Source organism: Neoarius graeffei, chromosome 2, assembly GCF_027579695.1.
Source record: "Neoarius graeffei isolate fNeoGra1 chromosome 2, fNeoGra1.pri, whole genome shotgun sequence".
Taxonomy (NCBI): Eukaryota; Metazoa; Chordata; class Actinopteri; order Siluriformes; family Ariidae; genus Neoarius; species Neoarius graeffei.
This window is the reverse complement of record NC_083570.1, coordinates 54,550,586-54,576,399: the sequence shown is the minus strand read 5'-3', so window position 1 is coordinate 54,576,399 and position 25,814 is coordinate 54,550,586. Positions and strand designations below refer to the sequence as shown.

At 41.6% G+C, this 25,814-nt stretch overlaps 1 protein-coding gene across 2 annotated transcripts in view; it reads left to right on the top strand.

Annotated features, from left to right (window-relative positions):
- Positions 1–4,665: 4,665 nt before the first annotated feature.
- hdac10 (histone deacetylase 10) overlaps positions 4,666–25,814 on the top strand; it is a 42,008-nt gene continuing 20,859 nt past the window's right edge. Inside the window, exons 1-13 of one of the 2 annotated variants that reach the window (XM_060914427.1) lie at positions 4,666–4,878; positions 4,965–5,099; positions 12,507–12,603; positions 12,699–12,796; positions 14,798–14,902; positions 14,990–15,058; positions 15,179–15,305; positions 19,738–19,803; positions 19,923–19,982; positions 21,588–21,677; positions 21,755–21,861; positions 22,498–22,565; positions 23,876–24,107. In XM_060914427.1, the coding sequence (XP_060770410.1) occupies positions 4,676–4,878; positions 4,965–5,099; positions 12,507–12,603; positions 12,699–12,796; positions 14,798–14,902; positions 14,990–15,058; positions 15,179–15,305; positions 19,738–19,803; positions 19,923–19,982; positions 21,588–21,677; positions 21,755–21,861; positions 22,498–22,565; positions 23,876–24,107 (1,457 nt within the window). In that variant the 5' untranslated portion in view covers positions 4,666–4,675. The remainder of the gene's footprint in view (positions 4,879–4,964; positions 5,100–12,506; positions 12,604–12,698; positions 12,797–14,797; positions 14,903–14,989; positions 15,059–15,178; positions 15,306–19,737; positions 19,804–19,922; positions 19,983–21,587; positions 21,678–21,754; positions 21,862–22,497; positions 22,566–23,875; positions 24,108–25,814) is intronic. The other variant, XM_060914428.1, reaches the window with a different exon arrangement.

Below are 25,814 nucleotides of genomic sequence, written 5' to 3'. Positions count from 1 at the left end.
GGAACCTTAGTGAGGATTATTTACACCCTATATAGTGCACTCAAAGTATCCCACAATGCATCATGAAAAGTAGTATGCAACGATGGTCACGAAACAAAGCAATATATCCCATCATGCATTGCGGTCGCGCTGAAAGAAATCAAATTAAAAGCCTCAAATTTGATTTAATAAAAGGCAGCGGCAAAGAATAAAGTGTTCAGCCTTGATTTAAAAAAAAAAACTGAAAGATGCAGCTACTTTGTATTGATTAATGTGGGAAATACACTCAGTATAATATGGATTTATCACAAAAATACATGCATTTATTTACCAGCGCGACAGACTAGTCCACCCCCCAACTTTATTTAGAACATTTCGTACGAACAAAGAAGGCACTTCAAAGTCACATACAGTTCCTTCTTTTGATTGAGCAAAATAAAAATAATAAAATAAAACCGTAAATTAAAAAAAACAAAGGGCTCTCTCATGAAAAATTTCTAATGAAAATTTAAGGGCTTTTTTTTATCATTAATCTGCTTTAACGACTTAAGACCTTAAGTTAATTCCTCCACCTAATTGACAGGGTTTTGTTTTAAAATAATTTTCACAACATTAACAAAATCTAGATTTCTATCATCAATAAACACACCAAATTTGACCATGTTTACAGTCAGAGGTGACAAATTAATGTTTTTGGACTGCAGCCAGCTTTGCATCTTCTTCTTTTGGCTGCTCCTGATTAGGTGTCGCAACAGCAGATCTTTCGTCTCCATTACTCCCTGTCTTCCGCATCCTTCTCTACCACACCTGCCATTTTCATGTCCTCTTTCACCACATCCACACTCACAGAAATATTTAACCCTAACTTTTAAGATTTATGTAATTTTATTAAATGACAAATTCCCATTCACTTTTTTTAGATAATTTTAACACAAACCTACCAAATAAACCTTACATGATTCATATTCATTAGTGTAATAAAGATTATATATTTTGAATGCATAATCCTTGGGTTTACGTATTTAATATTAATAAAGTATAACTACAGTAGTTATACTTTATTAATATTACATATGTAAACCCGAGGGTTATGCATTCAAAATATATAACTTTTATTACACTAATGAATATGAATCATGTAAGGTTTATTTGGTAGGTTTGTGTTAAAATTATCTAAAAAAAGTGAATGGGAATTTGTCATTTAATAAAATTACATAAATCTTAAAAGTTAGGGTTAAATATTTCTATGAGTGCGTGTATCTCCTCTTTGGCCTTCCTCATTTTTGTGTGCCTGGCCGTTCCATCCTCAACATTCTCCTTCCCACATGCTCTGCTTCTCTTCTCAGGATGTGCCCATACCATCTCAGTCTCATCACTCAGCTTAATTCACAAGCTCTTCACATGTGCCGTCCCTCTGGTGTGCTCGTTCCTTATCCTGTCCAACCTTGTCACTCCCATCGCAAACATTTCACCACTGTGGGCGGCATGGTGGTGTAAGTAATTAGCACGGTCGCCTCACAGCAAGAAGGTTCTTGGTTTGCGGCCAGCGGGGGCCTTTCTGTGTGGAGTTTGTATGTTCTCCTCGTGTCTGCGTGGGTTTCCTCTGGGTGCTCCGGTTTCCCCCACAGTTCAAAGACATGCAGTTAGGTTAATATGGAACCTTGGGCTGAGGTGCCCTTGAGCGAGGCACCTAACTCCCAAGTGCTCCCCGGGCGCTGTTAGCATGGCTGCCCACTGCTCTGGGTATATGTGTGTGCTCATTGCGCACGTGTGTGCATGTGTGTGTTCACTGCTTCAGATGGATTAAATGCAGAGAGGAATTTCACAAGTGTGTGATGAATAAAGTTGTGCTTTCTTTCTTTCTCAACTCCACCACCTCCAACTTTGCCTCCTGTCTCTTTGTTAAGGGTACGGTCTCCAATCCAGACATCATAGCTGGTCTCACTACTGTCTTATACATCTTACATTTCATGCTTCCTGGGACTTTCCTATACAGCCAGCTTTGTATATCGTTCCAAAAAGCTTGTATTAAGTTGCAATTGAAAAATACATGTTCCAGATCCTCAATTTCTCTCACAGCATACACAGTTATTTACATCAAAATTAAATCAACCTGAGGAATTCATTTGCCGGATAGATTTTGTTTAAGATTTTAAAATGTACTTCTTTAACTTTTGGGGGAAGAGGAAATGACTTATTTTCTTTACCTCTTCAACTTCAAATCCTTTGAGAATACGAAATGTGATTGGACTGAGATCGCACGATGGACTAGTGTCCAAAAGCGTTTTTTTCATTTTACCAATGAGCTCACTATATAGTCCTCTATATAGAGATTCCCTATATAGGGAGTAGTGAACGCGTGAGCGATTTCGGACACAGGGCCTGTGTCGGAACTGTATCGAATTTTGTACACCCTAACGAAAAAGGGTTAAAGCTCATAGGCAACGGTTTTCAATTTATGCATATTTGAAACTTTATACCGCATGTTAAAAAAACCCTCTAATTTTCTTCTGGTCCCAAGAAGTATTGTTAATAAGTAATAATTAAAATAAGTTAGTACGGATCTCGGCGAATTTCTGTTAGGTGATTTTTGTGACCACTCAGTGCGTGACATCATTCAAGACAAACAAACCACTTGAGTTGAGTCCACTTCCGTTTACTTGCATTGCTGTTCGGCTTGAGTGCAGACATGCGTTCAGGAATTTCCAAAGAAAAGCCATGCCTTATTTTTGTGCAGAGAACTGTAACAATGGGACCGGTTCAGGAAGAAGTTTTTACCTTTTTCCGAGAGAGGAGAAGAGGCGGAGAGAGTGGATTGGCTTTTTCCAGAAGAGGAGAAGAGATGGAAAGAGTGGATTGGCTTTTTCCGAAAAAGGAGAAGAGGCGGAGCGAGTGGGTTGGCCTTTTCCAAAAGAGGAGAAGAGGCGGAGTGAGAGGGTTGTTTTTTTCCAAAAAAGGAGAAGAGGCGGCACGAGGGGGTTGGCTTTTTCTGAAAAAGGAGAAGAGGCCGAGTGAGAGGGTTGGCTTTTTCTGAAAAAGGAGACAAGGTGGAGAGAGTGGATTGTGCACGTGAAGCCAGAGGGTTGTCTTTTTCTGAAAGAGGAGAAGAGGCAGAGAGAGTGGATTGTGCACGTGAAGCCAGAGGGTTGGCTTTTTCCGAAAGAGGAGAAGAGGTGGAGAGTGGATTGTGTGCATGAAACAAAATCAAGCAGTCAAAGAAGAAATGGACCATCAATGCTCATGCAAAAAGGAGAAGATTGGAGGTAAACATTTTTACCTTTGCATGCAATTGACAAGTCAAGAATCCTGAGGGATCCTGTACAATCATTGTGGAAATGAGACAAAGGGATATTTCCTCGCTTAGAGTAGGCTATACTGTAAATAGTATAATGCCACGGATGGCAGGCTAATGTGGCCTACCAGTGCACTGTGAAGTAATTGTTACCTATATCCACTAGGGAGGGCGGTTTAATTATTCTTCAAAAGGGCTCTTATTTAATATTACGACAAAAGTAGGAATTTGTCATAACTACCAGGATAAATCATTTGGGCATGAGTCTTGTTGAGGTCTGGGGCCACTGCGATCAGAGTCGGCCGAGTCGCTATCCGATTCCGAGGCTGCACAGTCAAACCAGTGAGCCGCATTCACTGATTGTTTCGCAATGGCCATAGGTTCATACATATATGGCTTAACCTCTCGATATTCAATTTGGAGAGTTCCTACTTCAAAATCGCTATCAGACATTTTACACAACCTCTCACGACCAAAGTCCGTACACGTGTGCTCAGTTCGCAGGTAAACACAGAACTTTTTTTTTTTTTTTGATAGGACAGTGTAGAGAGACAGGAAATGAGCGGGAGAGAGAGAGACGGGGAGGGATTGGGAAATGACCTCGGGTTGGAATCGAACCCGGGTCCCCAGATTTATGGTATGGTGCCTTAGCCATCTGAGCCACAACACCCCCAGGTAAACGCCGAACTGCTCCCAGTCTGTTTGCCTTGAATGACGTCACGACGACGGTCCCCTGACGGTGAAAGTGCGCATAAGTCAGATGTAAACAAACCTTCGGAAATTGGGCAAAACAGTATATTTTAACCGTTTTATTCAATATTAGGGTGCAAATTAGAGACTAGGACGATTGAATTCGCTTTTTGGGTCATTCTTCTAGACAATAAAGTTGATATTCTATGTTTCACCTCCTCCTTCTTCTTCTTCTGTCGATTTATTGGTGGTTAACAATCGACGTGTATTACCGCCATCTACCGGGCTGAGGTGTGATCTCAAGGGATATTAAATTGCAGACTGATTATAACAACAACAACAAAAAAACTAGATTCTGTTTGCTAGTTGAGTGTCCTTTAAATACTGTGTTCGAGCTGTTACTGCTGATTGCGTGAATGGCTGACTTAATAAGTTGTCTATAGTTACAGGTTTCCTCAATGCCCTCCCCATCTTCTCTCTTTCACTGGAATACTGTGTACAGTGTATAAGAACATGCTCAACCTTTTCTATTTCTCCACAGTATGTACAGGCCCCAGACTGACGTTTTCACCTCCGGCCATTGCCTATGACCTTTAATCTCTTGTTCGCGCACTCCTAGTGGCATCTGGTGGTCAAAACGATGAAGTGCATCACTTTCCCAATTCAGTCACATGGTTGTGGTCACGTGTTCATAACAGAGCGAATCAAGCACTGATGCATTGCTTTGCCCCACGCCTCGGAGAGCTTAGTATTTACTGTATTGATGTAAGTCACAGAATTGCAAAGTATTTGTATAACATTTACGTTTTTGCCAGTCATTGTTTAAATTGTAGTAGCACTACCGGTTTTACTATCATGTCTGGAACTGGATTAATCTACGATGAAGAAATGACTCGGTACAAACTTCTCTGGACTGAGTAAGTGTGATAACTAGATACACGGAGTTTTGCTAAGTGTTGTTTTCAGAGACCTGGAAAAGACTTTATCGTTTGTTTGTTTGCAGCCCGGTATGTAAGATCGAGGTACCTGAGCGGTTAACGGTTAGTTACGAGGCGCTGAAGTGCAGGGGTTTGGAGCAGAGGTGTGTGTGTGTTCCCACTCGCCAAGCAACTGATGAGGAAATCCTGCTAGTTCACAGGTTGGCTGTCCTGCTACTGCACTGTGTGTGGAATCTTTATACAAACTGTACATAATAGTAGTAGTAATAATCATTATCCATCCATTATCTCAATCTCATCTCATTATCTCTAGCCGCTTTATCCTGTTCTACAGGGTCGCAGGCAAGCTGGAGCCTATCCCAGCTGACTACTGGCGAAAGGTGGGGTACACCCTGGACAAGTCGCCAGGTCATCACAGGGCTGACACATAGACACAGACAACCATTCACACTCACACCTACGGTCAATTTAGAGTCACCAGTTAACCTAACCTGCATGTCTTTGGACTGTGGGGGAAACCGGAGCACCCGGAGGAAACCCACGCGGACACGGGGAGAACATGCAAACTCCACACAGAAAGGCCCTCGCCGGCCACAGGGCTCGAACCCAGGACCTTCTTGCTGTGAGGCGACAGCGCTAACCACTACACCACCGTGCCACCCGTGATCAAGTTATGGAATAGTAAATCAGTTGTTAGCGACTTGTATTTTCGTTGCTTTAGCAAAATTCTTTGTATTTGCCTACAACTTACAAGATGTATGAATAGTAAAGAAACGTTGATAAAATCACGTTTTAAATTTTTTTTCTTTTGTGTGAATTACACACACACACACACACACACACACACATATATATATATATATATATATATATATATATATATATATATATAAATATAAATAAAGGCGCACCCCCCCTTTGGAACCCCCCCATGCACCCTCTGCGTGCATTATGTCTGCTGTTGGCAGACATGGACAAATATCTCAAAACAACCATTACAGTTTGCTATCATACAGGGTTGGCATGTCTGCATTATCTGTGGCTGCTTATTGTGTTCTACAGGGTCGCAGGCAAGCTGGAGCCTATCCCAGCTGACTACGGGCGAAAGGCGGGGTACACCCTGGACAAGTCGCCAGGTCATCACAGGGCTGACACATAGACACAGACAACCATTCACACTCACATTCACACCTATGGTCAATTTAGAGCAGCGGTCCCCAACCTTTTTTGCGGCACGGACCGGTTTGATGTCGGACAATATTTTTACGGACCGGCCTTTAAGGTGTGGTGGATAAACTGTGGTATTTTCTAAATATAGTAATAAACGTGAATCCACTGTGTACTCGTATGCAACTTTATTAGCAGCATCCTTGTAACATCGCGTCAGCAACATAACATGAGTAATGTCCTCTCTCCAACATTCTTGGTTGCTGAGATAAGCGTCTTGACATGCGTCAAGAGCAGAGCATGTGAGCGGAGCGGACGAATTTTGAAAAGAGCGCGGAGCGGGATTTTTTTTTTCAAGGATGGGAAGGATGGAGCGAGGCAATGGCCCGCTCCAGTTTTGCCCCGTTACCGCTCACATCACGAGTCTGAAGCATGCCCAACGTGGCTCATAATGAACGACAGCGGTGTTTGTTTGCCACCTGCGCTCCGCCTGCTCATGATGCGTTTAGAGGTGGCTCGGAAAAACGCGTTTCCACGTGTTAAAAATTAAGTGGTTGTAATGGCTGTAAAAAGTGCGGGGGACAGAGGGCAGAGATACAGGAAGTGCTCCGCGTCCGCTACGCGCATGCGTGCACATGTTTTTTGAGCGAGCGTGAAGTGGAGCGGGATGCAATCTTGGTGGAGCGCTGAGCGGTAACGGGCAAAGCGGCATGGTGCGACATTGAGCGGAGAGCGAGCGGAGCCACCACCTCTGTGAGCGAGGACCGAAGTTCTCGCCGCTCCACTCCGCTCACATGCTCTGGTCAAGCGTGAGTTATAGACGGATGTAACGGAGAGAATCCGGTCATTTTTCAAAATCAAACATCATTCAGACTCAGATAATGAATGAAACGGAAATAGTGCAGGTTATTTATTCTTTCTGTGTGGCCCGGTACCAAATGACCCACGGACCGGTACCGGTCCGCGGCCCGGGGGTTGGGGGCCGCTGATTTAGAGCCACCAGATAACCCATACTTGCCAACTTTTCAAAATTCTCATGGGGGAGAAAAGACCATGAACGACATTTTCAATTGGACGAGGGTATGATGCACGATTGAAGTGATAAAAAACGTGGATCCCAATTAATTGCAAACCATTTTAAATTTATACAAATAGAACAATGTCAACAATTCAAAAACTATCAATTACATATGTTATTTACCAGCTGGGAGGTCCGTATGGTGAAATACCGTGACCGAGGTCTTGAAAGTACTCAAGGCCGAGGTCACGGTATTTCACCATATGGATTGACCTTAAGCTGGTAAATAATATATTTATTTTTTTCTTTACCAAATTCTAACAGAGGCGACATGGTGGTGTAGTGGTTAGCGCTGTCGCCTCACAGCAAGAAGGTCCTGGGTTCGAGCCCCGGGGCCGGCGAGGGCCTTTCTGTGTGGAGTTTGCATGTTCTCCCCGTGTCCGCGTGGGTTTCCTCCGGGTGCTCCGGTTTCCCCCACAGTCCAAAGACTGAAGGTTAGGTTAACTGGTGACTCTAAATTGAGCGTAGGTGTGAGTGTGAATGGTTGTCTGTGTCTGTGTGTCGGCCCTGTGATGACCTGGCGACTTGTCCAGGGTGTACCCTGCCTTTCACCCGTAGTCAGCTGGGATAGGCTCCAGCTTGCCTGCGACCCTGTAGAACAGGATAAAGTGGCTAGAGATAATGAGATGAGAAATTCTAACAGAAAACGAGAGTGCCCAATAGGGAGAACTGAGCCAAGGTGAGCCACTGTTTTGAATCCTTATTTATGGCTGTAATGCAAATTGCTTCCTCCTCGGTATACAAGTGCACTTCCATGGCAGGAAAAAAAAAAACCAACTAAATTTTGCCGCCTATGTAGTCCCCTATTTATACAAATAGGAGTCATTCAGGATTCAGACATATTTTGCTTGGCATTAGCAAGTTACAGGTTTTAGCTTTCTCCTGAAATGTTTTCTTTTATTTCTTCTTCACAAATGTTTTCTTTATTTCTGCTTTTGCTGTGAACACTGTCGTTATCGCTATCCATGATGTAAAATTAATGCTATTTTCCTGAGAAATGCTGGCAAAAATTTATAAGATTTTTGATATTATAAATAAATCTTATAAAAAAAAATGTTGACACAAAATGTTACCATGTTTTTTTGTTGTTGTGAACAAGTGAGTCGCCAGAGGTCCATAACTGGGGTCCGTACCATAGGATACGGACCCGCTCGCCAGCCAATCAGAGCACGGGATTTGATGGAAACCGCACCGCGAAAAAAAATATAGGTTATGGGATTCATGTATCAGGCATGAGAGAGCTCAGAGTGAAAAATCTGAAATAATACTCTTGTCTTGAATTTTAATATAATAACAATGAAAGGGAAGTCTTAAATCAGATTTTTAGCTGAAAAATCTCATGTTTGAATATTGTATACATACAGAGACCCACAGAAAAAACAAGTGATGCTTTAGAAGAATGTTTATAATTTCTTAAGGTCACAGTGAATGAAAGTATTATTGGATTGCATCAAATGTCTTTTTTCCTTCTATAAGCTCATGTAAAAATACAGAGAACTATATCATATAAATAAAATTTTAAGATTTAACCAAAATAGTAACAACTCAATTAAATACTGCACTGTCTTAGTACTACTAAAATGCATCTCTCTCATTAAACACTTTCCAACAGAATTTTTAAAAAGCACTAGAAATCCTATCGGAATGTATCAAAGGAATTTGCTCATTTGCAAACTTTGACTGAAAGTTTTCAAATTAAAAAAAAAAAAAGGCACTATAAATACTACCATACTCCTCCCTGGGGTGGGGGTGGGGGGGGGGGTAACAGGAGGACAGAGGACGGGAAGGAGCAGTAGCCTAGCCTGACAATAAGCAGTACCGGACAATGTGCAATATAAAGTGCAGTATCTCTCCTGCTGCCCCCCCTTCCCTTTTTTCCCCTCTTTTTTTTTCTCTTTTCCCTCCTCTCTCTCCCCCTTCCTCTCTTCCCCATATCTTATTCTTTTTATACTTGTATATGTAAATAATTTATTTTTATTTATCTAGAAGTTTTTCTCTATTTCTTTTCTCTGTTTATCTGTAATGATGCTGCTGGAATCTTAATTTCCCTGAGGGAACCCTCCCAAAGGGATCAATAAAGTTTTATCTCATCTAATCATACTATCAAAATATACTCCACAAAGAAATTCACTCGAATGCAAAATTTTAGTACTACCAAAATACTCACTAGTAATCTTTTACTTAAAACCCCAAAACTCGATCAAAATCAATCACTTTCCAGATAATTCACTTGTAAACTTTCACTTAACTTTCAAACATAAAAATTCAAAATAGCACTAATACACTACCACACTATTCAAATACACTCATCAAACAAATTCTGTCATGCAAAATTTTACTATAAACACTTTAGAAGTTGTACAGTTTGTTTCTGAAATGGTATGAAAGACTAGTTTAATTTCACACTCAAATGTCCATTATATTCTGATTTAAGGTATCTTTACCTTAAAATGTGTAACTGGCTGGTTGAACATTTGCTTATCCATGGAAATTCATTCTCTCAGGCAACCTGGTATTTGCATTCATATTTTTGCCATTTGGTATTTGGTTTAGTGGCCATGATGAATGACTGCTTGTAAAAAATGTCGGACAGCCTGGGTGAATCCTACATTACGGAAGTGACTGTCATTCTGTTCGTTGATTGGTTAAAAATCAGTTGACGTCAGCAGAGTTTCTCATACGATTCTGATTGGACATAATCGGGAGTATTTTTAACTTGGTGGTAGGGATTTCCCAAAACTGGAAGATTATCCAGTTTTTAACAAACACGATCGGGAGGCGGGAGACGGACGCTAAAATCGGGAGCCTCCCGCCGAAATCGGGAGGGTTGGCAAGTATGTTAACCTAAAGCTAGTATCTCACTGGGCTGTGACAGCTTGCGACAAATTGTGAACGTCATTCGCAAGAGAGTTTCAAAAGTGTCTTGAAACATTCGCGGGGCTTCTCAATTTCCTCGCATGAGTCGCAAAGTGTCGCTCCTTCGTCGCTGAAATTTTGAACATGTTCAAAAAATTAGTGCGATAAAATTTCTCTCAAAATAGCCGCAAATGCGTCGCTGCTGTTGCAAAGCTGTCGCGAACCCTTCTCAAGTCAGTTTCCGTGAGGCTTCCTCTACATCCCTGCCTGCCGAGGGAAAGCCGGGCTGCGACAGCCTGCAACTAGTTGGAGAGACAACAATTGCGGTAAAATATGTGAATATCAATTCAGTATGATTTCAAGTGAAAATTGTCGCTAATTCGCATATTTTATTGCAATTGTTGTCTCCAACTAGTTGCAGCCCAGGGAGATGCTACCCTAACCTGCATATCTTTGGACTGTGGGGGAAACCGGGGAAACCAGAGCACCCAGAGGAAACCCATGCAGACACGGGGAGAACATGCAAACTCCACACAGAAAGGCCCTCGCTGGCCACTGGGCTCGAACCCAGGACTTTCTTGCTGTAAGGTGACAGTGCTAATCACTACACCACCGTCCCACCCATAATAAAGTTGTTAAAAGCCTGTCCCGATAACTAGCAAGATTAATCATTTCAGTGTTAAATCCTTTCAGGGTAAAGTAACTAAAAACTCACTACACGCCTCCAGATGATGTCAATAATTTGCATATTCACTTATTTATTTACTTATTTAGATTGATATATGGGTGGCACGGTGGTGTAGTGGTTAGCGCTGTCGCCTCACAGCAAGAAGGTCCTGGGTTTGAGCCCCGTGGCCGGCAAGGGGCTTTCTGTGCGGAGTTTGCATGTTCTCCCCGTGTCCGCATGGGTTTCCTCCGGGTGCTCCGGTTTCCCCCACAGTCCAAAGACATGCAGGTTAGGTTAACTGGTGGCTCTAAATTGACCGTAGGTGTGAATGTGAGTGTGAATGGTTGTCTGTGTCTATGTGTCAGCCCTGTGATGACCTGGCGACTTGTCCAGGGTGTACCCCGCCTTTCACCCGTAGTCAGCTGGGATAGGCTCCAGCTTGCCTGCGACCCTGTAGAACAGGATAAAGCGGCTACAGATAATGAGATGAGATTATTATTATTATTATTATTATTATTATTATTATTGAGTTCTTACCCTCAAATACCTTTATTCCATATTGTGTGGGTTTTTTTTTTGGGGGGGGGGGGGGGGGGGGGTGTTGTTTGAGTAGAGTTTTTATTTCGTCCTCAGTTGGTTCAGCAACATGCTCTGCCATTTTGTTTTTCTCTACTCACGGTGTATGTGCTGATAATCTCGTAGTAGAGTAGCCAATCAGAGCAGCGATTGCTCATATCCAGTGAATGTGGATGGAATAAATACTGAATGTGTGTGTGTATATAACTGGATTATACAGAACAATGTTGATCAATGATTGCTTATTTGGAATGCCAGCTCATGCAAGCACAATTCAGGTTCACTAGTGCTGTGTGAACCAAACCTGATCTCTAAATTCCTATAAGTAACAGCTGTAATATGAGCTGGAGAGCTGCATTTTTTTTTTTAATTATTTTTTTGAAATAGTTACTAAACAAGTACAAGCCAAGTCTAGAGACAAAGGGCAAATCAGGCTAAATGGCCAGACCAGTCCAGTATCAAAACTCAATCTCCACTGGTCAGTCACTAGTCTCTACTACACATTTTACACTTGTTGTGAGAATATACCAATTTAAATTAAACAAATAGTCAATATATCCACTGGCTGACGAACTACAGACTTTTCGTAGAGCCCAGGTCTCTCAAGATCATCACTTGTTAATAGCAAAACTCGAAGAAGTCTTAAAAGACGCAGTGTCATGGATTATTTCAACCAGTTACTGTATGTTGCTCCAAAAATTGAGTCATGGTGTTCAAATTGGTTTACTTGTCAGAATCCAGTGCACGTTTGTGACGCGTAGATATACAAAATGATTGTCACTTTGAACTAAGATTGATGCGTCTGCAGTTTTCACAGTCGGCATGACCTTTCCCATAGAGTTTAAATGGACTCTGCCATCCACAAAATGTTTTACTAAAATCCTGGTGAACAGTGAAGTATTTGGATGTAAGAATCATTAACACCTCAAAGCAAGAGTGCGTGAAATTACTTTCAAGAGGACAAAGTTCAGAGGATGTCCATTTTCATTTTGTGAGGGACTTGTAGTTTTAGCTCTACCTCACTTTGGCTGGTCTTGCGAGTTCAGTAAGAATAGTTTTAATATCTTAAGAATAACATTTTACTAAAATTTTAATTTAAACAATACTGAGGCAAGCAGTTTTTTTTTCTTTTAAATTAACTGTAAATCTTGTATTAGGGTGTACAGCATCAAGATCGTTCGAGATGTGAAAACTTTGCAAGTCATTCACCCCGAAATGAGACAAGCTTATCAAGGCAATATTCATTTCTTGTGCTCTGTGCAGTAAAGAGTATCTTGAAGCTGTGAAACAAACCCCACACATGAGCTTGGAGGATCTGTTGACCTTCACTCAGCAGTATGGTGACGTTTATTTTCATCCCGTAAGCCACAATGTTGCAGGACACCAGCAGCGATAAAACTTTCGTTTTTTTGCTTGTTTACACAATAATGCTCATGATTCCTGTTATATTTGTAGAATATCTACCACTGTGCTCAGCTGGCGGTTGGTGCTGCACTGCAGCTGGTGGACAACATTATGACTGGAAAAGTGAGGAATGGAATGGCTCTTGTAAGGTAAAGCATCAAGGCTGGAATTCTGTGCATTAATGTCATTTTATTCTTTGAGTTATTTGTGTTCTTGAAGTGTCCGTAGAGTCTCTTCAGTTGTCCATAAATAAAAAAAAAAAAAAACTACCTAAAAAGTGTCCATTGAAGACGTATCCATCCTTGACTTGCAAGTGACGTCAAAGCAAAATAGAAACCCGGATGTCAGCCATGTTGGTGGATATACAAATGCAGGGTCAAGCGATATTCCATACAAAACAGTCACATGTGCGCAACTCTGTTTTTCCACTGCTTTTAGCTATGCCATATCTTTGTACTGGATATGGTTGTGGTCACAACAGTACTCGTGACCGTGGCACGTTCCAATTTTTTAGAATTCCGTCCGTGATTCGGAAAGAGCGCGAGGAAACTCTGAGGCTTAGTACGGAGAGGAGACGAGCATGGCTGATCTAACAGAGGTTTAAACCCAAACAGCTCGTGTTTGCAGTAATCATTTTATCTCCGGTGAGATTCAAAAGCTTTCTTGATAATATCATGGAAGAATTTTATTTCGTGTTGCTAGAATTTTGCTATAAAATGAGTGTTCTCTTGTCATGGTTCATTCGGTCGTTGTTATAATTTTAACACGTGTATTACCGTTTCACTTCTCGGAGTGCCAGCAAAATTATATGATAGAAACAATCCAGACTGGGCGCCCACTCAGAAAACGGGCTATGTTTCGTCCAAGGTCGGACTTGATTCTTCAGCAGCCAAACCAGATAGAACACGATATCTGGGCACTTGATGGTTGTTAGAAGTGTCTTATCTTCAGAAAAGTCTGACTTTTTTAAAATAATATGGCTCAAAACCCACACATCTATCTTCTCTTTGTAGTGAATCTTTGCTCGACTGTTCAAATCATGGTAATACTGAGTTGGTGTTTACATTAGACCGTATCAGCGGATCATCAGATTAACGTTTTTAAAACGATTCGCGTGCACACAGCAACGCCAATACACGATTCGCGTGCACACAGCAACGCCAATACACGGATACGCTAATCACATGACTAATTAGACGGCACGTCACATGATCCCAGTGCATATCGGGCATGCGCAAGTCACTCACCACTTGCAAGTGGAAGGATGGCAAGCGAACACCTTCTCCAGCAGATAAACACACCTGGCTGTAATCATGTTCTCACTGAGTTTAAGCGCCTGAAGGAGGTAAATAAGTTGAAATGTGTAAATAAACCTCAGTGCGGCTCAGCGCTTCCTCCTGCGCTCCAAATCACTCCGCCCTGAACAGTGAGTGCCCTCTGGAGGGTGCGCACTCTGGCCCTGCGCAGCTCACAGAGCGCGCGAGTGAAGCGCATGAGCAGTGATTCGGGACTGAGCCGCTGTGTGTGTGATCCCAACGCCAGCGAATCAGGAAGGTGGATGTCACAGTGACGTTGTCCAATGACGACGTCAGCTAGAGCTCAGCACTGCGTTTCCTCGTTCCTCAATGTTTACACAGCACCGGATCAGATACGAACTGGGTTGAATACGTGGGCCCTGGCGGATTCAAGTTGTTCCGCCTGTGGAGTCGTTTCCCGGCGTTTTAATGTGCACGGACAGTGCATCTGCGACGAAAACGAGATGGATACGGTCTAATGTAAACACCACCTGAGAAAATTCAGCATTGTTTACAGACACGCTTTCAGTGGCTGCAGTCCTAGTTGCTTCGTATATCCACCATCATGGCGGACGCTCATGACCTAGCACCTTTTGATCACGTGGTTGCAAGTCATCTATACGTGATTTAAGATTTATTTAAAGTAATTTTTTGCTTCTTTTTTTGGATTTTTCCCTCTAATTTAGTCATAGCCAATTCCTACCCATCAGACAGGTCTCTCCATCACATCGGGGGCAGTGAAACGCATTCGGAGGAAAGCGCTACCCACCCACTTCCGTATTCATGAGCTCACAGACACCAATGATTGTGCTGTTACTTTCCCCTAATTCTTTGTCTGTCCTGTATTGTGTTCAGACCCCCTGGTCATCACAGCCAGCGGAGTGAAGCCAATGGTTTCTGTGTGTTCAACAATGTGGCCATAGCTACCCTCTACGCCAAGAAACACTATAACCTCAACAGGTACTGGGTAGAGTATGGCGTGAGATATAAAATGATGTCTGGAAATGAGCTGCTTTCTGTAACCTGAAGTGGTTTTCATGTGTTCAGGGTGTTGATTGTGGATTGGGATATTCATCATGGACAGGGAGTGCAGTACTGTTTTGAAGAAGATTCCAGGTGTGTGTATTTTTTTTTTTTTTTTTTTTTTTTTAATGAAATCAGGGCGAGAATGTCAAACCAAGCATTTTGTCCTACTCACTGTCTGATGCTCTGTTTCTTTCACTTCCTGTCACATAGTGTACTGTATTTCTCATGGCATCGCTATGAGCACCAGCGTTTCTGGCCCAACCTTGCTGAGTCGGACTATGACAGTGTGGGGAAGGGTAAAGGAACTGGCTTTAACATCAACCTGCCCTGGAATAAGGTACTGCTCTCAGGAGCATCCCAAAACTCAGACACTCTTGTTTTATCAAGGTGAATATTCTTACATTAAGAGCTTCCTCTTGGTGATTGTTTTATCTCTTAAAGGAGAACTGAAGTCATTTTTAACTTGCTTTATTTCTTAATTAACGTGTTATTCAGTTATGTTTTCAGTTTTAGTAACCTTATATCATGACACTTATTGGCAACTAATTGCAATTAAATATTCAGAGACTCAGATTGTTGGCGCATCCGTGTCTAAGACGCACTATTTCGAATAATGAACGCATTGTCGAGAGGGGCAGGGGCCAATATGGGCGTGAGCATTTTATACCCTATTTGGAACGTTTCATGGCGTATTACTTGACTTCATGATCTCAATATCGAAAATCTTGCACAAATATGCAACTTCCAACATAATTATCTGGATATTCAACAGATTTCAGCATCGGATGAATTTGTTTTGACCGCCGCCATATTGAATACATGTCGGACCCTTTCGTGTATTTACGCCGCCCCGTTTGTAGCGTCCCAAGCGAGTAAAACCTGATCCAAGTCTTTTGCTAGGTGGCGTCTTACGGTCTATGTACGAATATTCGAAAGAGACAAGAAAACATGGATCAGAAAAAAAAAGAAAAATACATCTATTTTGCCATTCTTTGGCAGAGAGTACATTCACCTGAAAAAACTGATACCCCTGATACCCAAGGTAATTAGTCATACTAGATTTACACAACAACTACTACTACTGCAACATCCACTACTACTACTACCACTGCCACTAGTGACGACTACTACTACTACTTGTGCTATAATTTACAAGGAGGAGATAATATAGATGTGAGATATAGTGGCCTGTGGTTGAATTCCAAAATATTGCCACTGATTAAACCAGGGGTGGGCAAACTTTTTGGCTCAGGGGCCACATTGACTTTTGAAATTTGCCAGGCGGGCCGGGCCAACACCAAATTCATACATATCGAACATAAACCGGAAAAGCTTTAGTGTTATTGTAGGGCCTTCACTGACAGAGACCCAAATGCAGATCAGATTGACATTTATTTTAGTTCTCAGTCAACAAAGGCAGAGCAGAAAAATGCTTGCAGTTCAATAGATTGGCACTGGATCCATCCAGAAAAGTTTTATATATATATATATATATATATATATATATATATATATATATATATATATATATATATATATATATATATATACACACACACACACGTGACAGTAAGAAAAGTAGCACACTTAATTCTTAAATTACATCTTTGAGCTGCCAGGATGAGTAGGATGCCAGTGTATTTGTATATTTGTATCATTTTATACATGCAACTAAATTGCATATCATTAAATTGAACTAAATTACATATCAGTACATATCATTTTTGTACATTTCACTGAACTCGTAGATTTACACCCGAGTTTTTTTTTTTTTTTTTTTTTAACCATCCACTTCCAGCCTGCCAGTACATCCAACCACCATTAGTAGAAGAGGTACCACACCATTCCAAAATGTTTGCAGTTCAACAGTTTGGGTACCACACCATGCCAACATGTTTGCAGTTCAGTGGTTTGGCACTGGATCCATCCAGCCCACAAAATCAAACAAAACAGCTCAAGAAAGCAAAAAACTCCAAACTGGTTTTCAGGTTCAAAGTCACTCACTGAAATATTTCCAGTCCTCAAAAAATCAAAACACAGGTTCCAAACAGGTTTTCATATTCCAAAAGGCCCCTCATAGATCAGAATAACCTCCACAGGCAAAAGTCCAGGAACAGATATAAGCAGAAGCAAGGTCAGCTGCTCATAATGCACCTATAATAGCAGACAGGGACATAAATGAGGGGCGGAGCAGACACCCAAAAGCACACGGTACTTAAAAACAAACACCAGCACTACAGCAGCCACCCACGACAACCAAAATTACTAAGAGTTATACTTTTTATATTATTGTCTGTAAACATGTAACTACCATCTTACTACAGCGCCAACATAGTTTTAAAAAGAGAAAGTGTTAATACTCACATTCACTCAGCAACCGCTGAGCTGTATTCGTCCGTGCTTGCGCTGACTGGTTGTTAGCATAATTAGCATGCTTGGAGGAAAAGTGCCGTTTGATGTTATATTCCTTTAAAACTGCAACGGTTTCTTTGCAAATAAGGCATACAGCCTTTGATCGGACTTCAGCAAAAAATATTTAGTTGTCCGTTCTTTATTGAACACCCTGCACTCACTGTCCACTTTTCTTTTTTTAGGACCACTCATTGTAAAGTTTTATCCTGTGTTCTCGAGATCATCAGTGGCACGGGTGCCAGAATGACTTCCATGGCACGCGCTGCACCATTCTGCAAATGTAATCTCGCGTGAATACGACTGACTGGAAAGACGGATCTCTAGAACACCTGTCTACGTGATAACACTGACGCTTATAGTTTATAGATCTGCTCAATCGTGTTTATATGATTGTCTTCCGCGGGCTGGATTAAAAACGCCAACGGGCCGGATGTGGCCCGTGGGCCGTAGTTTGCCCACCTCTGGATTAAACAATATCTCAATATATTTGGTTGAAGCATTGATTTTTGTCATCTACATTGCTTCATATGGCTTCTAATACCAAAAAAAAAACAGAATTGAGAAGAAAAAAACAGCCCCTGGGCTGCCCCAGCTGTTCATTGGGCTTGCTTTGCTCACTAGGTTCGCTTCAACTGAAGGATAATCACTGGGCCCCCCATTATAGAAATGGGCCCCTGTTTTTTCCCAGGAGGGGCCCTGTGGGCCCCTTGACCTGCAAAACAATCTGAGTCTCTGCATATTATACTTACCTTCCTTCATTTCTGTTTCTGGTTTAGAGTACACAGTGTGCATTCTGGCTGCTGCTTCTCTCCGGAGCTTTTTATTTTATTTTCTCTTTTGTTTTTCGTGTAGTTTGATGTTTGAGTGTTTTGTCCGCCGGTTGTGGTGTAGCTCCGGACCCAGTTTTGGGCGTCGGTTCCCTTCAGGCCTTGGTTCGTTGTGGGTGATGCCTGTGCTCCTAGCTATAGACTGCAGTGAGGCTCGTTGCTCATTTTAACATCGTAGTTGTCCAGCGCTCTGTGCAGCAGTGCTTGGTGTGATGTTCCGAGCGATGTTGCTCGGTGGTGTCGCGGCGGCTGTGAAGACGGTTTGGGACATAGCAGCGCTCTGTATGGCGGAGTGTCTGTGCTCGCTTTGTGAAGCCATGGCGCGGTGTTCCGAGTGATGTTGCCCGCCGGCGGCGCCACAGCAGCTGTGCAGACGGTGTGGGACTGTGGCTGCCACACCATTGGAATAACATCCTGACCTTTTATTTGGTGCCCCTTCCCCCCGTAATTGTAATGTGACCTTGGGTTTTGAGAATGGTGCTATACGGTATAAATTGAACTTTAATCATCAGCTTATTCGGTTTTTAGCCATGCTAAATTTAGTTCGTTTGGTCCACGGGAGGTGTCATTTATCCACGCGATCTTGAGACTTTGAAACGTGAATTGTCAGCCAGGTGTCAGGGCCGCCATTTTGAAAGCTTTTCCAAACAAAATATTGCACAAAAACGAGTTTAAATGACGATTACTGCCTACTTTTTTTCAAACTTTCCTGATTGCTATCCAGACAAACAAAACTTCCGGCTTGATTATGTCAGCATTCGAAAGAGGGCACGCACGTCTTTTTGACAATGTTGGCAGATGTTGGTCACTTTGATTTCCACTGTACGTTTTACTTCCGTCCTACGATGTCAAGCACAGGTCTCAGCGAATCTCGTTTACGGTCATTGCTTTGACATATGGACTGATATATTACAGAGCATATTTAAAAACACTCATAACTTGCTATAGCAGTGACCAAAGTAGCTATCAAAAAAAGCATTCCTATATTTAATAAAATGAGAAATAGAATTTTGATGATAAAAATTTGCCTTCAGTTCCCCTTTAATGCAGATAATTGCAGGTACAAAGGGTAGTAGGAGGACTCCAGCAAAGTTCAGTGTGTTAGGCAGGGGAAACTCACTTTGTGACGTAGTAGCAGCAGAACGCCAAACAAGGACACGAAGACAAACCTGGAGGTACTGAGGCAGAACTCATGGTGAGGGACAGAAGACTGAGGTGTTTACCGGGACTGAGTCAGCAACATAAGATCAGGCCAGTGAAAAGTGCTAGAGAGTCTTGCATGGGTGTGCAAAGAGTGAGCGGACAGAAGCGTATATATACTGGCTGATGCAGATGAGTTCCAGGTGAACAGAGTTAGCTAATGAGGTGGGTACGGCTTACTGGCAGGGTGGAGGCAAGTGGGGGGAAAATACCAGAACAGCAGGTGAACATGAAGGCAAACTGTGACACCATGTTTATTTATTTTGTGACCAGTAAATTTGTTTTAGATTCTTGTATTCCCTGTTTGTTTGGTTTTTTTCCCCTCTCTAGGTGGGAATGACAAACAGTGACTACCTCTCAGCTTTTTTCCATGTCCTCTTGCCAATTGCATATGAGGTAACTATTCTAGACCTTTGTAAAAATAAATAAATTGACTGATTTTAATTAATTTTAAAAGGCTCAGACATTTATAGGTGCACTCCTGCAACTCCTGATCTTGTATCATACCGTTCCAGTTTGATCCTGAGCTGGTGTTTGTCTGTGCAGGGTTTGATTCTGCCATAGGGGATCCAGAGGTGAATAATATTTATCCAGTTTATTCTGTGCCATAAACTACAATGATCATATGATTTTAGCTTTATCTATCTATTGGCTTTATTTATATTTACAAAACTAATCGTTTTGCGATTCTTTGAAGTTTTTGCAGCCATTACACTTTATATAACTTGGAGTGATGATCAGTTGTTTATTTAAGCCATCAGTGTTGGAGGCAATGCAAACCTTGCACTAATAACGACACAGGGAACATGGATCAGGGGAAAGAGTGAGCAAGCTTAGCTATGTTAGTGAGACAGCTGTTTACAGGCATGACTAAGCATATAAGTTACTACTACTACTATTATTATTATTATTATTATTATTATTATTATTATTATTCATATTATTATTATTATTATTATTATTATTATTATTATTAAGTGTTGCCAGGCAAAACAAACCTCGCCTGGCAGTCTGGCCTATCCGTGACCTTCAGTCTGACATTTCAAGGCCACTCAAGGTCACCATTCATGGTGCTAAACGAAAGTCCATATGGGACTACATAGATGTTGATAATGGTAATATTTCTCAGTCATCAGGTGTCTGGTTATAGTCCTCTGAAAATCCATGACCTTGAGTTTGACATTTCAGTCATTCAAGATCAAAGGTCATGGTAGCAACTGAAAGCCCATATGGGACTTCTTATATTTTGATAATGGTAAACATCTGTCCATCATTATCATTAACCATTTTAAAGTTATGAGCCTCTGAAAACCCGTGACCTTGAGTTTGACCTTTCAAGGTCACTCATGGTCAAAGGTCATGGTGCCAAATGAGAACCCATATAGGACTTCCTACATGTTGATAATATTAAGTGTCTCTCTATCTTGAACCATTTCCCAGTTATGAGCCTCTGAAAACCTTTGACCTTGACCCCTGACATTTGACCCCCAGCTGCTAAGAAACCTGAGAGATACCATGAAGCATATCAATAGAAGCAGAATTGAAAGATGAACATTTTGGATTTGGTTTGAAGTAAATATAATGAATATGAAGGAAGATGTTGCAAAACAAAAATGATTTTGACCTTTTTGGTGACCTTGACTGGATGACCCTCAAAATGTTGGAGGTTCTATTTCAGACCAATGCCCATCTATTCTGAAAGTTTCATGAAGATTGGTCCAGCTGTTTTCCCATAATGTTGCTAACACAAACAAAGAAACCCCACTGAAAGCAATACTTCGCCCCCTGGTGGACTCTGTCCTGGGCGAGGTGGTAATGATAGTAGTAGTAGTAGTAGTAGTAAAACTGGCTTTCCTGAAATGTAATGGGCCTAAAATGTTTTTAAAATATGTCTTGTGTTTTTGTTAAATATTTCAACTTTTAAATATTTTTAGGAACAGTATGTTGGTATAGACTACTTTACTATGCATTATTATACATTTATATAGTAAATTATATTCATATTATATATTATGTAGGGATTCCACAAGGATCACTTAATATGCTAGGGGTCCACAGTTGGAAAAAAAAAAAGTTCCTAATTTCCTAAGGTAAAAGTAGCATGTTAAACATCTGGAGAAAGTGTCGATTGTGTATAATTGTGTGAGAGATTTGGTTTTGTTTGTCCCCCCCCACCTCAGGGTCACATGTGTGCTTCTCCAGAGATTTTTGGCCACCTTACCCACCTGTTGATGTCTCTGGCCGAGGGCAAATTATGTGTTGTCTTGGAGGCATGTACACTGCTGTAAAACCTAAATACATGCTTGTTTGTTTGTATGTAGTAATTCTTCCTCCTTTTCTGTCTTAGGGCGGCTACAACTTGACATCTCTTGCTCAGTCAGTTTGCCAAACCGTACAAACTCTGCTTGGAGATCCCACACCAGTGCTGAATGATATCGGTCCCCCATGTCACAGGTGGATTTAGTTGCAAGTAATGTAGTTGATCATGGAACTGATTTCTACTTCTGTGGAGATTTGCAAGAAAAGGTTGCAAAAAGTACTAACAGCAGATCTCATCTCATTATCTCTAGCCGCTTTATCCTTCTACAGGGTCGCAGGCAAGCTGGAGCCTATCCCAGCTGACTACGGGCGAAAGGCGGGGTACACCCTGGACAAGTCGCCAGGTCATCACAGGGCTGACACATAGACACAGACAACCATTCACACTCACATTCACACCTACGCTCAATTTAGAGTCACCAGTTAACCTAACCTGCATGTCTTTGGACTGTGGGGGAAACCGGAGCACCCGGAGGAAACCCACGTGGGCACGGGGAGAACATGCAAACTCCACACAGAAGGGCCCTCGCCGGCCACGGGGCTCGAACCCAGGACCTTCTTGCTGTGAGGCGACAGCGCTAACCGCTACACCACCGTGCCGCCCCACTAACAGCAGATGATGGAATTATTTGCAACTGTATAATAAAAAAAGAGGGAAAATCTTGCTTGTTTAAAACGATTCACTTGAAACATATCTAATAGCATGTGTCTGGAAGAGCCTGTATTTCTCACATGTTCTGCCTTACAGTTGAGTATCTTATCACTCTGCAGTGCCCTGGAGTCTGTTCATAATGTTCGAGCTGCTCACCAGAAGAACTGGGGCTGTCTCAAACACACAGGTCGGGGGTTTTTTTGTTTGTTTTTTTTAAATAATGCAAGTCAATTTAATAGCAAAAATTATTTTTAATTAGTGTAATGTCAACTGATGCACACTGGGAATTGAACAAATACATGAAAATCTTGCTTAATGTGTTTGGTGTTAGCAAAAATTTAAGCTTATGCTTAACTGATCAGTTTGGGATTTAACTAGCTGTGTCACTCCATCAAGCAGAACAACTTTCTATCGTTCCCTTACTATACAATCTTGTATTGCAAATATTTTGTTCCCTTGTTGTACAATCTTGCATTGAAAATACAGTGGGACCGCTGTATCTGCTGACTCGATAAGTGTGGTTTCAGTTATCCACAGTTTACCTCGGACCGAAAATTGTCACGCTTCCCAGAATGCAGTACGCAGCCTACAAGCATGGCCCATCAAAGTACAATTCTTACACACTCTGCTGCTTAACTCTCAGTCACGCATACCTGCTTTCACTTTGGACACTCACCTTATTTAAACCCTGGTTTCTCTTAGTTTCTTTGTTTTGCATGTGTCTTTTTATTTTCCATGCTGATGCTCATTCTGTTCCTCACCACTACTGTCATGTTTTCATGCCTGGTGTGCTTTTTGGCTTTGACGTCGTCGTCTTCTTTCGCCTGCTCCCATTAGGGGTTGCCACAGCAGATAGTCCTTCCCAGTTTTTGATCTGCATATTTGATTTGGCGTAGGTTTTTACAGTGGATGCCTTTCCTGATGCAACCCTCTCTGATCTACCTGGTCTTGGGACTGGCACTAAGTATGCACTGGCTTGTACAACACCGGTGTTTTTTTATTTTTTGGGGACTATCCTGTGTAAATAAAAAGCTTTCTGCACTTGCATCTGTCTCCGAGCCTTAACCATGATAAAACTGTTAAGAAAAAAAACGTTAGGCTCCTGTTCATTCGAGAGAGAGAGAGAGACCACATTCACATAACTTTAATTACAGTACGTACATTGTTAGAATTGTTTTTATTTTTAGTTACTGTGGTTGATGCTGTGTGTAACTTATAAATAAAACTCCGTCATGGGTATGTATGTACACAAAAAAACAAGCTTTATATATGGTTTGCTCCATTTTGCAGTTTTGGTTATCCATGTTAGAACTTGGAACGTATTCTCTGCAGATATGGCGCTCCCACTGTATAGTGTTTCCTTTCTAGACAGCCTTATATTCCAAATACATTGTTCCTTTACTATACAATCTTATGACTTTTGAAACATTTGCAATATCTCCGATGAGTAGTTCAAGAAAATATATGCAAATAAGATATGTTTAATATGATTTGTAGTCTGCCCTGTCTCAGAGCCGAGCTCCAAGTACTGCAGAGTGGAGGAGAGAGAGGAACAGCAGGAAGAAGAGACAACTGAACAGCTAGTCTGGCCTGAACCCTCACCTAGAGATGCACCTCCTGTGCACACAGCTGCCCTGATCTCTAAAGAACAGGAGGACTTGCTCACAGAAGCTTGTCAGCGTCTGGGCGAAACATCACCAAAGTATATTGAGGAGGCAGAGAAAATCAGGTTATATATATAGAAAGCAGTATTTATCCTTTTGATAATTACTCGGCACACACAGACCTGGTGACTAGGGTGCATCAGTTGCCCCCTAAAAATGAAAAGTTCCTCCGATCATGATGCATTTTTGTTTTTATGTTCCTTTTGGTAAGAAAACACACTGGGTGAAATATTTTGACACAATTCAAAAGTTTAATGGTGGCACCAGCAGGGCTCGAAATTAACTTTTTTTCTGTGTGTCCCCCAGTGGTCCCGAATTCTGTGTTGTATTGTCCCGAATGGAAGCAATAGTGTCCCCATTTTTTTTCCTCTCTGAAATAACCAGTGGTTAATATTATCATATGAAGTTACTATTATATTTGTAACTATGCGATTTTGAACCCTTTATATCATTTTTACAATAAGTCACAAGACACAAGCGACATGTCCTATACATCATCTACTTCAAAATTACAGTTATTGCATTTTCAGTTTATTAAACTTTGGCGATCTCACTGTATGAATAGATACCCGTTTATTTATTTAAAGGGGCCAACTAGCTCATTCAGAAAATGTTTCAACTCCCTACATCTGCAGTACACTTTAGTTGAAAATAAGACCCCTTTTATGTTCATTTCATCTACTTATACCTTGAATATCTGTTGGCACTTATAAGGCCAACTTATCATTTTCACCATTACCGTTATCCATTTTTATGAACTTTCCGTTATCCATTTTATGAACTTTCCGTTATCCATTTTATGAACTTTCCGTTATCCATTTTATGAACTTTCCCTGCCGAGTGCGAATGTTAGCAACATCAGCATAGTGGCAGGTCCTAGCCCAGTTGTGCTGCTGACTGACTAAACTTTCTGAACTAGAAAGACACCAAGAAAACTCACTTATTCTGTTGAACGGTATCTTCCGTCAATATCATCCACATCATTCCTGTTGTATTTTATAACGTGTCTAACAGTGCTCATTAAGTTCATTCAGTTGCTAGCGTTGCCTGCAGACCAGGCGATGACACTTTGGATCCTGAAGGTCCCGGAGACGTTATGTCTGGGCTTTCAGTTTCTTCCCCGCGGTCGGTCCGCTTCAACCACTTCAGCATTTTTGTTCTGGCAAGAGTCGGCGCAGCGTGTGTGTTAGGGTTTTGCTGGGATTCGAACCTGGTTCGTTGGTGTGATAATCCAGCAAACCCCCACTAGGCCACCAGGGGGATGACTCAAATGCAGAGGCGTGAGGCGGAAGTAGAAAAAGAATCAAAAGGTTTATTTAAACTATATACACTATATACAGGGCAAAACAAAAGACAAAAAAAACCAAAGAGTATAATCCAAAAGAAAAGCAAAGTGCAAAAATACAAAAGCTAAGAAGATCAAAAAACACAGTACAAAGGAAACTGGAGATAAACATAACAGCACAAAGACTCCGTGACAAGAGGACTGAACTCAGGGGTATAAATAGACAAACTAATTAAGGACACAGGTGAAGATAATTAGGCAATTAACACAAACACAAAACACAGGAACAGTGGCGGCCTCTAGAGGCCAAAATAAACACGACATGAAAAGGAAATAACAGCGGCCTCTAGAGGCCAAAACAGTCCTAGTCCTAACAGGACCCCCCCCTCTAGGAGCGTCTCCTGACGTTCCCAGGGCGATCCGGATGGGCCGAATGGAAGTCCCGACATAGTTCTTTATCAAGGACATCCCGAGCAGGAACCCAGCA